At 38.9% G+C, this 16,752-nt stretch overlaps 1 protein-coding gene across 3 annotated transcripts in view; it reads right to left on the bottom strand.

Annotated features, from left to right (window-relative positions):
- Window positions 1–16,752, bottom strand: part of crebbpa (CREB binding protein a) — a 78,778-nt gene that overhangs the window by 19,816 nt on the left and 42,210 nt on the right. For all 3 annotated transcript variants that reach the window (XM_022668644.2, XM_049473282.1, XM_049473283.1), the window contains exons 3-10: window positions 15,664–15,834; window positions 12,767–13,013; window positions 6,867–6,980; window positions 4,581–4,844; window positions 3,420–3,525; window positions 2,485–2,622; window positions 2,239–2,356; window positions 835–1,006 (exon numbers count right to left, since the gene is read on the bottom strand). In XM_022668644.2, coding sequence (XP_022524365.2) covers window positions 835–1,006; window positions 2,239–2,356; window positions 2,485–2,622; window positions 3,420–3,525; window positions 4,581–4,844; window positions 6,867–6,980; window positions 12,767–13,013; window positions 15,664–15,834 — 1,330 coding nt within the window. The remainder of the gene's footprint in view (window positions 1–834; window positions 1,007–2,238; window positions 2,357–2,484; window positions 2,623–3,419; window positions 3,526–4,580; window positions 4,845–6,866; window positions 6,981–12,766; window positions 13,014–15,663; window positions 15,835–16,752) is intronic.

Genomic DNA, 16,752 nt, shown 5'->3' with positions numbered 1-16,752 from the left:
CAACGCCTTGATAAACAGTGGAGGACAGTGTAGTGTGCAACGAACATCTTCAAGCATCTTCAAATGCAAAAAATCTATCTTGTGTAAAAACAAACAAACCCAGGGTATCATAAGGATTAAGCCTAGTTGTAAATGATATTTTCCTTTCAGAAGAAATCTTCATTTAAAATGCTGTGCCCTTAATTTAGGCCACATTGCCAGGCTATGGAAGCCTATGGTGCTCTGTCCTTTGTGCTTGACATGAATGTAATGAACTGATGGCATTGCTCTGTAATGCGTGCTGTGCCCTTAATTTAGGCCACATTGTGTAGCTTGTTAAGTTAACTGGCTAGCGTTAGCTAGTGAGCTGTAACAGTATACTTCTTTGGTGGCGCTGTTCCACCCAGTGCTCTGCAGCACCTCTAGCAATAAGGCATCATAGGAAAAATGCAATCGGAACTGGACGGGAAATTAAAACTGATACACCTGATAAAGCTGTTTACCGCCCAGCTCTAATGAACAATCTGACAATACTCCAGGTAAAAGTACATATATGCACAGAGAAATCGCTGAGCTAAAATACAGCTCTCTTTATCTGATTTCTGAGTGTATGTGAACTCCCTCAGTATGAGCTGCTTCAGGAGCATCAAATGTAAAGACCAACCATGCCTTAATAATGTGCACATCTGTAATGCTACAGGAATGTGTAAGATCTGTGCAGTGCTTTAGGCTGTAGCTAAGCTGACAAGGCACTAGTGCGTGTGTGTGTGTGTGTGTGTGTATAAAATCCACACTGTGGCGGGGGTCCCAGCATGCTGGGCTGGTTTAGCGAGTGCGTGAGTCTTGGTAACGTACTCTGTGGCCGGGGTCCCAGAGCATTGGGCTGGTTCAGGGCAGGCTGCTGCGTCCCAGCTGCAGTCATGGGCGCCTGGTTAATGATCTGCTTCTGGAGTCGAGATCGTCTCTTCTCCTCCAGTTCCTTCTGGATCTTGTAGATCTTCTCGGCTAGGAAATGGTAGTACTCGTCCTACACACAGGAAAACAACCAATCAGCTAAAAAAGCTAAAACAAAAAAGCTTGAGGAGCAGCTAAAATGCTAATGCTTGGCTGACCGGGTACAATGTCTTTAGTGAGCTAACAAAAACCCTGTGTTGAGGTGATTTAGGGGTGACTTTCGATCCGATACCTGCCTAAATATCTCAATACAGATACTAAAACGATGTCACAGCAAAAACCCAAAACATCAGAAATTAAATGAATAATAGAAGAGCAAACATGGAAGCATTTTTTAATTAATAAAACAAAACAAAAAAGAATAAAAAAAAAAGAAAAGAATAATACTAATATTTAGTTAATTATTTGTTTTGATTTGTGGTTTTTGAATGCTTTGAAAAACGTCCACACTGGGTTGAGTGTAGATTTGGCTCATTGAGTGAATCACTTCACGAATCGATTGGATTAAATGAGGTATATTACTGTTTTTAATGACGAAGTATTGAGATACTTTTATAGTATCGTATACTGTGCAACACTTGTAGGGACGACAGCAACACTTTATGGTATAACTCAGTAATGATTATCAAAAATAATGAAAGGTTATTGCAGTTCTAAACACAATACTAGGCTAAGCTTGGCTATGTGGCTGTGGGCAGTGATGTAAAAACTGACAATAAAAGCAGAGATCTCTTTAACAGATCATAAGATCATGATCATTTTTTTAAGTTAGTATGACCCCTGTATTGTTGGGAGGAAGACAGTAATAGTGTAGTGTGGTATGGGCCTGCCAGACTTAACTAAGACTAGACCTTTTTAATGTTAAATCATCTCAGGCTAGTTTTGATGCTTTTATAATGAAAATATTTTAATGTATATGAATATTTATTATTATTATTTTTTTTGTATGTTCAAACTTGGAAAGAATAAACGCAGTGCGTGTGTGAGCGCTCGAGAGACACACAGACACAACAGACGTGAGAGACCCGTCAGTGCCAGTGTGAACAGAGTACGAGCATCCAGTGTTTGCATGCACTCGTGAAGTAATAATGTAACGTTACACTTTTGATAAATCAGCGATTTGGATCTTTTCTACATGATTTCTCTGAAAAATAGGTGACAGATCCCTATTTCCTATAACGTGATTGGATCAGGAGATCCCTAGTATTTTTTCATTTTTAATTCTGTCGCTTTTTCGTGTGTGAAAAAAAAACACAGTTAAACCTCAGGAAAAGCCAAAACACTGAAGCGTGAGAGTCTACTCACCCTGCTGTTAGCAGACTCGTACATGTCTCCCTCAACCTTCCGTGCGTAGGCCACCAGGTTCTCCATCCTCCGATCTTTCAGAGCCGCAGGGTCCGGAGTAGGGAAGATGGCCTGCACTCTTTATAAAACACAGACACACACGCGGCATGGTTTACACTAATCAATAACAGAGTATTGAGTGCAGAGAAAGAGAAAGAATAGCAGAGGAAGGCGTCAGAAATCAGAACAGCACACAGGACTACTAACAGCTTGTGGACGAGGTGGTTGCGGAGGTCCTGAGTGACGTGCTCATGCCAAGCTTTCCTCACGCCGCCGGCAGACAGAGGGGCTGCTGTGGGCACGCTACCCAGAGAACCCACCGCAGAGCCGTCTGGCAACAGCTGACTGTGAGAGAGAGAGAGAGAGAGAGAGACATTTGTTTACCAGATCGATGGGGTGTCCTGCGGTTCAAGCTGCAGATGACGAAACACTAACGTAATATTTTTACTCAAATACAGGTTGGTTTGGTGAGTCTGCAACTGTTAGACAGTCAAGCTAGACAGATAGCAAGACAGAGCGTGTAACATTTTAGTATAAAAATATATATATTCTATATTCTATATATTCTAATATTTTAAAGATCATCACCAGAGTCCTGATTTTTGAATATGCAAATATAGACCAGCTTTATTTGCCAACAGATTAACCAGGTAAAACCACATTATGACTCAAAGTAGATTAATTACTGAAATACTGCAAGTGTGTAGAATATGACTACCAACAGCAGCAGCCTGTCATCACTTACATCTTTAAATAATAATCATTTTTAAATAAAGCATTGTTGCACATTAGATCACAATAGAAAAATGACAACAGGCATTGTGGAACATACAACACCATGTTTTGTTTAAGAAATGTTATGCAGTTGCAAGGTCACGATCCTGATAGCGCAGGCCAAAGAACCTAAAGAAACTAAATTTGTTCCAAATATTGTGAGAAAATCGAATCTTGAATTCAGAATTGAATCGTGAGCAGAGTGCACCATTACACCACTAATATATATATTTATGAATTTGTACTTGTTGATGTTAAAAGAAGAACCTGAAGAATAAACTGAATGTTTTAATGTATGAATGAGTTTAATGAGTAAAGGGGGGTGTGTATGTGTGTGTGCGTGTGTGTGAGAGAGATCTGGATCATACCTGTTGGCATTGAGAGTGGATGGTAAGTTAGTGTCTGGATGCAGCTTGGCCTGTTCTGACGTGGGCACCCCCATTGCCCCTCCGCTCAGGTTCATCTGGTTAGCACCTGCAGAAACAATCAGTTTTCAAACAATCAGTAAAACAAAAGAATACCAAATGCAAGAATCATACAGGACAGTTTCCTGACCTGAAACTAACAAAAGCTGCAGACCTGCCAACCTGGAAAGAAGGTTATGAATACAAAGCAAATATAAATAAAAAAATAAAAATCTGCATTATATCCATACAAATTAAAATAATTTAATATTTGTGGTAACAATCACTAAAAGAAGAACTGTATTGATCAGCACAATATTTTGTGATTAATCAAAATAAAATAAAAATGTATAAGTGCTGTATTTTTGGGTGGTTTAGGCCTTTTTACCCTATTATAATAGTTATAGTTTTGAAGGTTTTTAAATGAGAAAATTGTAAGATGCTGAGTTTAACTGAGCTTTAATAGAGAAAATAAACTAGCTAGTGTCGCTGCGTATTCCACCTACCTAATGAAAACGTGCCATCAGCTGTGCGTGTGTGTGTGTGTGTGTGCGCGAGCGAGCAAGCGGGTGAGAGAGAGAGAGACAGAGAGAGAGACAGAGAGAGAGAGAGAGAGAGACAGAGAGAGAGAGAGAGAGAGAGACAGAGAGACTGAGAGAGAGACAGAGAGAGAGACAGAGACAGAGAGAGAGAGAGAGAGAGAGAGAGAGAGAGAGAGAGAGCCTGAGATTCTTCAGCACAGCGGTACTGTGTCAACAGGAAAATAATGAATGAATGAATGAAAGCATTGGATGGATTATAGCGTCCCTGTTAACCAACCAGCGCGACGAGTGCGTGACCACAAAGACACTCTCAACATACAAACCAACATGTTTTGTCTACAAATAAATTATTACTGCTTTAAATCACACAAACTCACAACTATTATTACTTTTGAGCAGCCATAAATGAAATAAAAGAATAAAAAACGCTACTTTAGCGAGCTGTTTATTTTGTGTATTTGTTGATTTATTTTTTTTAGGTCATTTTAGGTTAGTTTTAGAAATAAAAAATGCGACATGGTGATAAATTATCATTAAAATATGTCTCCCAGCTTGAACTCTGCAGGAGCGTGTTTGTGGTTACCGAGTGCATTGAGCGGTCTCATCTGCTGCTGGTGCTGGGTCTGCGCCGGCTGGGTTGAAGGCTGTCCGGCTCCAGGCGTCTGCGCGGGTGACTGCGCCTGCGTCGGGGTCTGGTTGCTGTAAGGGAGGCCGAGGGCAGCGTACGCTCGCTGCATGGAGCTGGGGTCTATAGGGGTGGAGGTGTTCAGGGCTGGTGCTGTGGGCTGACCGGTACCCACTGGACCCATGGAATTGGGCAGGCCTGCGGTGGGAGAGCTCAGCATTGCTAAGAAAAAGAGTAAGAGAAAGATTAGCCTTAGTATTGCCAAAACAAAACATGAAAGAATCTGAGTGTGTACTTTAAAAGTTTCAAAACTGCACTATGAAGCTCTGAAATGCTCATTATAACAAACTAAAATACACAAGAAGAGCTTTTTAACCAATACATTTCCATGACACTTTCATGACTTCAAGACAAACTTTAATGACCTACTATCTTTCAGACATCCGTGCAGATATGGACAATAAATAAAAAAATAAATAAATAATCAACCAAAACTATAATGATCAAAACATTTCTTCAAGCAACGTTGACACAATTTTTAATAATAAAAAGGGGTGGGACAACTAGATAGCCAAATTGGGAGAAAATAGGGGAAAAATCTGAAATAAATTATAAAATCATACCCCTACCTTATAGTGCAGATTTGTCAAGGTAGTACATTAAATATTAACATACTAACGTCTGTTTTACTCTCAGGTATTGATGTATCTAGATAGTATATTCAATGTTGACACTATAACAGATACCTAATGCTCAAAAACTAGCCAGTATTAGTCATTCATATGTGAACGTAACGCACCCTAATTTTTTTGTCAATGAAGTTCAACACAGTAACCTGGGGTATCACTAAACACCAGAAACTTTAATCTCCCAATAATAGTACACTCAGGAGCGCCACCACTGTATTCTGCCATACAGTCATCAACAGTGGCAGGCAAATGACCCACGGAAAACGTCAGCCAGAAGGAAAATGCAAGAAAATCATGGCAAGAGCAAGAGGAGTAAACAAACAATGAAAGAAAATAATGGTGGGAAAGTGAGACTCCCAACTGCTGCAGAATCTCTGAAGACTAAATAAACCCAGCACCAAAAAGCCCCAACTAAACCTGAGGGTTTAAACTCGGCTCCAGTGAATTATAAACCAATGCACACCCATTTCTACATGTTTAAATGACAAAACATGTCTTCATTTTCCATCTACTTGTCTCCTCTTAACTCTAATCTCAAGAGTTTCTTTTCACTGTGCTGATATTGACATATTTTAATTCTCCCCAGAACTCAAGTCTTAAACCATACTCTGCTATACTGTAGGGGTTACACTTAAAAATTAAGTGACTGACAGCATGAACAAAATGTCTGCTTTACATGCGGTAGATGAGTTGTTGCAACGTGAACTAATTAGCTGCTAGCCAAACTGCATTCTCTCTGCTTCTGCTCCTTCAGGCTGTGTTGTAAACTAAATGAAAGCAGTCTGAGACACTTGATTAAGGAGAAGGGAGTGGGACTACCACATAAATAGGTGAAGACTAGCTCTGCCTCTGGTCCCTACTGTCAGACTCTGTTAGCAAACTTGAAAACATGGTGGAAAAAAATGGCTTTATTTCTGTTGAATGGAATAGAACCACACAGTCTATTCTTATTAATAATCACTAATTTCAAATTACAACATCTGAATTAAACCAAAATAATACATGAAAATAAGAAAATTCAGATGAGGAAAATTGTAATTATTGGAATTCTGCAGACCTAAGAATTCTCTTGATGGTGCAAACCAAAAACAACCTTCCACCACCAGTAAACTTAACAAGATCTCACCTGGTGGACTAATTTCTGCTGAACCACATTCCTTTTTCATGCTCACCTAAATTAGTGGATTCTGCAGATTTCCTCATCTACACATCTGAATTAACCATCTCATTAGGTTTAGGGATTGTTTTATGGTTAATTTTGTACTGAGGGATTAGTCCAAAATATGAGAAAGATGTTAGTATGGTATTAGCTGTGGGTCTTTTTGTGAAGCAGGAGACATTATGTATAGTAAATTAATATGCCACATTACACATTCTATTACAGCCTGACCTCAAAACTGGGTCATAATTTAACAAGTCTGTATTACAACCTACAGACACAAAAATATTAATTACAGGGTCTAAAGATAACGGAGAGACTGGAGTGTGCTACATCTACACAGTTCAGAGTTTTTTTGGAGGAAGGGTGTTTATATACCCAGGAGTAAAGACTCACGCTGCTGGTTGCGTTTGTCGCTGGCGTTCTTCAGCGGCAGACAGACAGGACAGTCGTGCCGCGTGCAGTTCTTCCAGTGAGAGATGATCTGCCTCGAGGACGCACAGTGAGCCACTGCAGAAAGAAAGAAAGAAAGAAAGAGTTCAGAGTCTGCAGTATAGGACAGTATTATCTGTAGTTCTAGAGCAGTGACCCGCCTCTAGCTTGTAAAACAAAAAAGTGCTAAACTGTTACACGGCAATCAGCTGTCAAATCCATGTGGGGAAAGGTACTCCCACCTCTATGTCGAGGAGGTCTGTCACACTGGATTATAGGATCCAATTTATACTTCTGTGTTGAATCTACAGCGTACTCTATGGAGTAGCTTGATGCACACACCTTTACAAAAACGTAACAATGCAATGCGGACAGCAACAGCTGTGATTGGTCTGCTGAGCAGCGCCTACGTAAGCATAACCCTGCCTTTATTGGTCAGAACTGTTTGGGGTGGGAGGAAAAAAAAAAAAAACTATGCGAAGTTCCAGTGTCGCAGACTCATATAGACTGCATATATTTTAGTGCAGTGTGCGCTGCTGCCTTTAAAAAGAATCCAAACAAACCAGTTTCTTCATAGCTTTATAGTTAAAAGAAATGATGTGGATAATAAATGAAGTTAAACCTGAGCACATGAGCAGCCATTTAGCTCACACTTGAGGAGTGTATTTGATAGTTTGGTCGGACTGAGAATGGATCATGTCACAGATGAACCGCTCTGAAGTCACAGTCCGGGTGTTTTGATCCAGAGTAAGATGACTGTTTCCACACCTCCCAATACTAAACACACCAAGAGTACAGACTAACCAGTTAGTTTTAACCAGGCTAAATAGTGCTGAAGTGAAAACAAGCACACTATAAAATAATCACTTAAAAAATATATATATGGCAGAACCCTAATACATACAATAGGACCCATAAAACTACCAGCCTGTGAGGGCTAATTAGAACACAATGCAATATTGCAGTTGGCTGCTGTTGTTATATAATTAGCTATGTTGTATGTTGCAGACCTATTAGAAACTAAAGCAATGGAAGTGTGTCTGTCCCTCCACACAAATCTGCACCAATGGAACCTGAAGAGACTCATCAACTCTGCAAAATAGTGCAGTGGTGCGCACACACTTTCTGGAAAACATTGTTGTGTTAACTAGATTTTTTTGATCAGTTCCTGAAGAGCCAGATCAATAAAATGAACTAGGTTTGATCACTCTGATCACACACATAAACTGTGTGGAAAGAGAAGTGAAACTCTCTTCAGGGCATTTCCTTATTTGCCTCCTCCTGCTGACATGTATCCTTCTATTCACTCTAACACATATTAGAGGAATTCTAGCATGGTGTGTACAAAATACATAATAGTAATAGAAGTCATTCGGCCTCCAAACTAAATATTTTATGGGTTGCCTTCAGGGCAACATTATTGTGTGCAGTAAAATTAACCAGCTAATGAGGAGACCAGTCACTGGTTAAAATATGAATGGTGGTTGACTGAAAGCTTAACAAGGAGTCTCTATGAATAAAGTCTCACCCTTTAAAAGAAAAAGTCAATCAGCTTGCTGGTGTAGCAATGGTGTTGCACGCAGGAAAAAACACCTATAGGAGATTACTGTGATTGGTGGATCACCATGTCACTCAATTGTGGTGCATTAGTGTTCTCCTCCCAAGGCAATGGTAAGAAATAACCACCAATTAACTCTACCCCCGAGTTGTGTTTTGTGTTAAGCTGCTGCTTAACTAGTTCACTATAGGACATTCCTGATCATTTTCATGATTTTCCTTTATTAAATCATATAAAAGCAATAGTTGAACAATGCATTGTGACACCATCTGCAGGAAGTAGGTCTTTGGAGCTGGTCTGTGGGTCGAATATGACTGGTCTCACCATCCTTTGCCTCGGCTCGTCTGACATTTTCTTGGCCTTAACTAGAACTGTTCCTGTGGTCTTCATTTAGAAACTGACAGCTGAAATCTCTGAGATTAGTGCTAAATGTATTTAAATCAATAAAACAACAAGGGAGTGCAAATTTATGCACCTGGCTAATTTTGTTTTAATAATTATTGCACACTTTCTGTAAAGCTGTAAAGGAGTTTTGTAATTCCACCACATTGACGTGTATTCACTCAGAGGTGGACTTGCTGGTGTGTTTTGGATCATTGTCCTGCTGCAGAACCAAAGTTTGTTTTAGCTTGAGGTCACAAACAGAGGTGGCCAGGATTTTTTTTTGTTAGACAGCAGAAATCATAGTTCCATTAATCACAGCTCACACACTACCACCACCATGTTTTACTGTGGGCAGAGTTAGGCCCGTAAGTATTTGGACAGTGACACAATGTTCATAGTCTAGTCTGTGCATGCCAACATACTGGATTTAAAATGAAACAAATATGGTGTAACTAAAGTGTAGACTATTAAGTTAATTCAAGAGGATGAACGAAAATAGACCACTGCAGTCGTGTTGTCATTTTGTAGTCGGCACCATGTTGTTTATGTCCATATTTGGGGTTCTGTGTCTTAAGTAGATTTTCTATATGGGAAAATGAATGGGCTTTTCATAAACTTGCCTTCATCACATTCTGTGGTAAATAAATATGTTTAGGACCCTGTATGTTTTACTCTGTGTACATTGGCCTCCTGAACAACACAGGATCCTCTAAATTTTGAGATTGTTTATAATTAGTTATAATAAGAATAATGCTAGTTTACGCTAATGCTAAAGCAAAACTGCAAATCCAGTTTTGTGGCAAACAAAGTCCAAATCATTTATGGTCTAAATGAATGATGTTCTTTTTCTGAAGTGCGGAGTTATGTTTACGCACCAATGTGATAGACATACACCTTACAAAAAGTTTTGTCACATCAATCCAGAGGTCTTGGGGCTCATCCAGCAAAATTAAGACAAGTCTTGGTATTTTCTTTTTGCCATGCATGTCTTATTAGCCAGTCTTTTCCTGTATGGTGGATTCATGAATGCTGACCTTAACTGTGAAGCCTGTGAAGGCAAGTGAAGCCTGTAGTTCTTTAGATGTTGTTGTGGGATCTTTTCTTTACTGTGGTTTGCTGTAACCCAAAACTTCTCTTTATAAACTTTGTCAGAGAGACTAAAATTGATTGAAATAAAAATATATCCATTTGGAATGGCTAACAAAGCGGCGGAACACTTCTATGATGGCTGTAGTGCTGGGCGATAAAACGATATCGATATGTATCGAAATATATATTTTCTTCGATAACTATGATAAGCCGGACGATAGGATTCGATAAACTTTAATTTCTATTTCCCGTTTAAGTAGCGCTGCGAACAGTCACAGCACGAAATCAGGCAGCACGCTGAACTGAATAATAATCTGTGTAGCTGTATTTGAATGGAGCTAAACATTGCTGTTTCTGAACTGGATGAGTTTTAAATACACTTGTTAAGTAATGTAAGTCTAGTCTACTGAAAGTCAGTAATGTTAGTATAAATCTGTACTGCAGTAGAAGTGGATCATTTCAGAAACTTGACTTTATTCCTCCCACCTCCATTACAGCTCACTAGCTTTAAAATATTTAAATGTAGCATAATTTAAATGCAACAAAACTTAAAGGCTATTATTTGAATAAACATTAGCAGTAAATAATCTCAAAATAACAACAAATATAAAATAGAAAAACAGTAAAACATCTGTAATACATACTTTTAATATGACCAAAATTTATTAGACTAAAACTAGACTCCTACAAAAGACTAAGACTAAACTGTATCAAAATCACCTTTCAAAATGAACAGTGATATACTCTTGTATTCTGCTTTATGTAGTTGCCTGCATTCAGGGAGGGGAATAATCCTTTGATTAAATATAATTATATTAAAAATCCAAGTGCTATTGCAATTTAATTTAAACAGACAAATGGTGTAATTTTTTTAGTTTATATATTTGTCCCCTTGTACTTTGTTTTAAGGGCCAAACATGTGTATGTTTATCTTTTAAATTAATTTAAAAGCTGTCTGAGCACCTTTTACCCACCTGGCAAGATGTGAACATCCTAGTGTCTGTCCACAAGACTCTGAGTCTGCTAGTGATTTTTCTAAAACTTTTGAGTAAAAAGAAACCTTTAAGTATAACAGAAAGGGATTCGATTTATATCATGATACATATCGATATCGGCTGATATGGAAAAATCCACAGACCACCTCCAAAGAGCAGCAGCATCATCTTGCTGCAGATGGTGCCACAAACAGAGTCGTCTGAGGTGTGCTTTTGCACCTTTTGCATACCTCAGGCGACTCTGTTTGTGGCGTGCTTTCAGAAATGGCTTCTTTCGCATCACTCTCCCATACAGCTTCTCCTTGTGTAAAGTGCGCTGTATTGTTGACCGATGCACAGTGACTCCATCTGCAGCAAGATGATGCTGCAGCTCTTTGGAGGTGGTCTGTGGATTGTCCTCGACTGTTCTCACCATTCTTCTTCTCTGCCTTTCTGATATTTTTCTTGGCCTGCCACTTCTGGGCTTAACAAGAACTGTCCCTGTGCTCTTCCATTTCCTCACTATGTTCCCCACAGTGGAAACTGACAGGTTAAATCTCTGAGATTCAACTTTTTGTATCCTTCCCCTGAACAACTATGTTGAACAATCTTTGTTTTTAGATCATTTGAGAGTTGTTTTGATGAGCCCATGATGCCACTCTTCAGAGGAGATTCAAATAGGAGAACAACTTGCGACTGGCCACCTTAAATACCTTTTCTCATGATTGGATACACCTGGCTATGAAGTTCAAAGATCAATGAGGTTACCAAACCAATGTTGTGCTTCAGTAAGTCAGTAAAAAGTAGTTAGGAGTATTCAAATCAATAAAATGATAAGGGTGCCCATACTTTTGCACCGGTCAAATTTTGGTTTAATGCATATTGCACATTTTCTGTACAATAAACATCATTTCAATCCTGAAATATTCCTGTGTCCATCAGTTATTAGAAATATTAAACTGAAATGGCTGCTGCAAACACCCAAATATTTAGAACTAAAAATGATTAAGATTAAGACCACTAATAATTAAGACCACTCCAAATGATCCAGAATGCAGCAGCACATCTGGTCTTCAACCAGCACCCCGCTGCTCATTGAGCTCCATTGGCTACCAGTTGATGCATCAAATTCAAAGCTCTTACTATCCCCTACAAGGTGATGACAGAACAGGCTCCTTCCTACCTGCACTCACTCCTGAAGACTTACGCTACCTCCCGGCCGCTGCGCTCCTCCAATGAACGTCGACTCGCTTTACCAAACATTCACACAAAGCAATCCAGACTGTTCTCATACAGAGTTCCCCAATGGTGGAACAAACTACCTTCTACTACCAGATCAGGAGAATCTCTCGCTATCTTTAATAAACTCCTGAAGACAGAGCTCTTCAAAGAGCACTTACTCTCCTAACACCTCTAACACACTAACTACTTCTAACCTCATTTCCTTCTTCCCCTCCTTCACTCCTCTATCCTATTATTTCCCTTCGACCTCCTTTAAGCCCTGTCTAAAGATGTTTTACCTTTAACTTTTATTACTTTTGAACTTGACTATTGTAAGTCGCTTTGGACAAAAGCATCAGCCAAATGTAATGTAATGTTTCAGCACTGCTTTACTACAGACCAAGACTTTTTTTAATATCCATTTCTGAAGCAGCTGTAAGCTGTAAGCCATTTGCTAAAAATCACCCTCCACTTTTTTTTTAAAATAGGTTTCAGCACAATTTTGTAAAGTGGATTTTGTACCATTTCTGGTTGGTGACTGGCCGTAAAAAGATTTAATGGCAAAAATAAAAGTTTCAAAATTCTTGACCAGTAGTCAACAATCTCTTGTATCTCCACAGGCAGCAGAACACACTTACCTTGGCAGGACTTGCCGGCCTGGCAGTGGGTCATGTGGTTGAGGACGTTCTTCATGGTCCTGCAGTGGGGCAGGGCACAGGCGCGTACCTCGCCGTTGGCCTGCTCTCGCCGCTGGCACTTGTGGGCGTGGAGCAGCAGAACCAGCTGCTGCTGGATCAGCTTCCGCTTCTCCGGGTCGGCCGTGGGACCGGCAGACACACCCTGACCCCCTACCATCCCTACTGAGACCTGCTGCTGCGTCTGGGGCTGGAGAGAATAGGAGACATGAGGACACACTGTTATTTCTGTGCTCCAAGTCTTTAAAAGCTGTGCTGAATTTCTCATGACACCATGACACTCATGACACCAAAAAATATGGACTTTGTCTTGTTTTATGAAAAACAAAAAATTACAAACCTACAATATTTATTAAACTCACAGTTTTAACATTGTTAAACATTTCAGTTTTACCACTCATATATTTTGCAGTGGTAGCCAACACAATTACAAAACCCTGGAGTGGGCTTTAAATCAGCTACGCCTGCCGACCGCCAGGTTAAAAGAAGTATGTAATGCTGAAGGTCTCGGCTGGGCTGGAGCACGATGCTTGTTTTTCTCAGCTGCATTATTCGCAGACAGACACAATTCCTGTGAGAGATCAGCCTTCACACAGCCCTAACGCTTTAGGGACCCCTTTAGTCTGATGATAACATTAAGTTAACTAAGCTAACGTCTTTTTAGTTTGTGTGTCTTGGAATACAGTAAAATGCCACCACAGGGGAAACCTTATGTTTGGATTTGATTACGATTCTGAGGTCTAAGATGTGATTATAAATTATTGAGGCATATTTTTCTTCTATACAGGATTTTTTCCTTGCTACTATTTAACTAAAGTATCTGTAATGACCCATAATGAATCCCTGCAATTTAGTAGTCTCTTTAATATTATTTCTATTCAATTAAAAAAGCATAGCTATTTCAATTAAATCAAATTATTCCTAAATTTTTGTTTTGGTAATGTTAGGGTAATGGTTAGACGAGCTTCAGTCACAATATTAAAACCAGCAACAAGCAAAACAGAAACAAAGTGATTACCCTATTCAACCATAACATTGTAATGTATATGGGTGGTTTACTTATTTGGCAAAAAAAATAAAAAAGTCACAGAAATCACTGGGTTATATTCAACCAATTCTCATATTTCCAAATCTATATATGATTTTTAGATTTTTTTCTTGAAATTTACATTTATTCACTAGTTTATGGTCTTTGTGACTAAAATTTTCATATGACATGAATGTTAAATGTATAAAATTAAAAATCTGTATAATGTGATAATGTAAGTCAATCTATCCCGATTCTTTATCATTACTATGTAAAAGTATAGAATTGTTCACAAGCAAATATCTTTTTCATTATCTACACACATAGGAAGACGTTTAATTAAATTCTTATATATATATATATATATTCTGAATGTCACACCATATGACACATTTCACCACACCACACAACAATCTGCAAAATTCTGTATTAGCAAAGAAAAAACTTGGTTTGGCAAGTGACTGAAATCATTTTCAGTTAAAGCAGAATCACAAAATTGTTGAACAAGTGAATTTTACTCAACAAAAGTTTATTAGACATTAACTAAACCACTTACTGTATTCATTAGATGTTGCATTTTTTTATTTTAATCTGTTGAATGTTACAGGAATTCTAATAATCATTAGTAAATCATTGAACTTTTTTATATTTAATGCATCATTTATTTTTAAAATGAGAGTCTGTGGACGTATTGTTAAAAACAGTGTGCCACTAAACACTTTGTTTCTTTAAGTAGAAGCCAAATGTGTGAAATAGAAGAACCATGTATTTATAATATATGCTTTTCCTGGTTTTGTGCTGAAACTGGATATTCAGGTTACAGTGAACTGCAACACACACTGTAACTGTCAGAGCCTTCTGAGGTAGTGTTCTTCCTTCTGAAAGAAGGAGGACCTCCACTCCCTACAGGTCTCCAAATTATTGCCCGTTTAAAAAAAAGGAGTATGGCGTCACACCATGTTAAATTTATTTTTGGGACAAAATGTTTTAATAAATAATGGCTTCAAAATATTCTGCCTGAACTTTTTGCCAAGCAGACGCACATATAAACATCTTGGTTATTAATATATAGTTAATTAAACAGACAGTACATTCATTTGCTTGTTTTATTTCAAATCTAACTCTGTGGAATGTGATTGGTACAGTCACCCCATATGAACTTTTTCTGGTTTGACTGAAAATTGTGAAAAAATTAAATGTTAATCCCATTAATGCTCTGTAAATTCATATAAAACAGCACTTTCTGAACAATATCATCACAGTTTCTGACATATTCCTCTATAATTTACATATATTTGACACATTGGAGCAAAAAAAAAAAAAGGTACTTCCCAGACATTACGTGACATGGACAGCTGCAGATGTGATTGGTCCGTCGGGCCTCAGTTCCCCACCCACACATTACCTTACCTTAGCGCACTTTCGCTGAAGACGCATAGGCTACGGCGTAGGTTAATTATAAATTGAGCTTAATTTATACTTAACCTACGTTGGAGTCTCTGTCTGTGCCGTTTCTTGTGTGTAGTGTCCGGTGTGTACAGTTCCATACTTATGAGTTCCGCCTTTTGTGTCCTGTCATTATTATGCTTTCTGTTTTGGCTAAAATCAATACTTGTCATTTGTGAATAGATTCAGAATCGACCACATCCAAATCAAGATGCATCTAAGAATTAAAAAAAATCCACACCCCTAACTGCTGATAATCCTAATGTACACTGTAATATGATCTAAAATGTGTCAGTTAATGTTCAGTATCCACTTCAGTACTCAGTAATTGGTGCTTAGCAGTAGGGGAAAGAGGCACAACACTCACCATGTTTGGCACGCTGCTCACAGCGCCGCCCTTGAGGTCAGTGGGGAAAGGCGGTAGGCTGTTTTGAAGAGCAGCTTTATTCTGCAACTGTGCATTCACGCCTGCTCCTCCCAGCTGCTGCCCTCCGGCCTGGTACTGGCCAAATGGACTACTGCCCCCAGCCATGCCCATCTAGAGACGGAGAGACAAAGGTTTATATACACAATTAAATTAAAGCAATTCAATTCAGTCTTGTTGTATTTACACAGTCCCAGCTCACCAACTGGCAAGACGCCAAAATTAAAAGTTGCTTACGATAATTATGAAAGCAAAGTCAGTTGTAAAAGTTGTGAGGTGTTATCTTGTGAGTAAGGCTGAACTCTCACCGGTGTGCTAATGGCAAAGCGTTGTGAATTATGGGAGTTATACTAGAAGTTTAGCAGACATTTAACATTCCTCGATTTACAGTATCAAGTGTGTACTAGGAATATAGGTCAAGGCATTACCACACACAGTGGCATTACCACACACAGTGGCATTACCACACACAGTGGACAGCGCAGTGGGTGGCAATGATCAAACTGTGCTTGCAAACAGACAGAGTCTTTTGAAAAAAAAAATCACATCCGTATTCGATGCAGGAGGCATAACCTGCAGGCCAGTCCAGCACTCGTTAGTTATTTTTATTTCTAAGCAGCCAGTGCTGGCACTGTTGGGTTATTTCTCAAAGGATTGAGTTTACAAGTCTGTTCACAGGATTTTGCAATATGACAATATTTTATTGTATAGTGATAAATTTACATTTTATTGTAAAAAACGATATACTTTTATGTCGTTGTACTGTACAAGAATCTTATTGTCATTTAGACAATACAGGCAAAAAGCATTTAAAATAACCACTTAAATAGCTTTTCTCAGTCAGTGGCTTTAACTGGGGTAAACCCAAATACAACAGAGCTACAAAGTTAAACACACTGCAGCTCACCTGTTGGTCCAAGGCGTGTCGCCATTTAATGCCTGATCTTCAGCAGAGCAGGCAGGACATCATAAATAAAGCAAGAGGAGAGGAATCAGAGGAAGGCCGCACTGCCTGCACCACTACAGCAGGGG

Source organism: Astyanax mexicanus, unplaced genomic scaffold, assembly GCF_023375975.1.
Source record: "Astyanax mexicanus isolate ESR-SI-001 unplaced genomic scaffold, AstMex3_surface scaffold_36, whole genome shotgun sequence".
NCBI classification, from domain to species: Eukaryota; Metazoa; Chordata; class Actinopteri; order Characiformes; family Acestrorhamphidae; genus Astyanax; species Astyanax mexicanus.
Note: the sequence above shows the minus strand (reverse complement) of the source record. Positions and strands in the feature narration are given on the sequence as shown.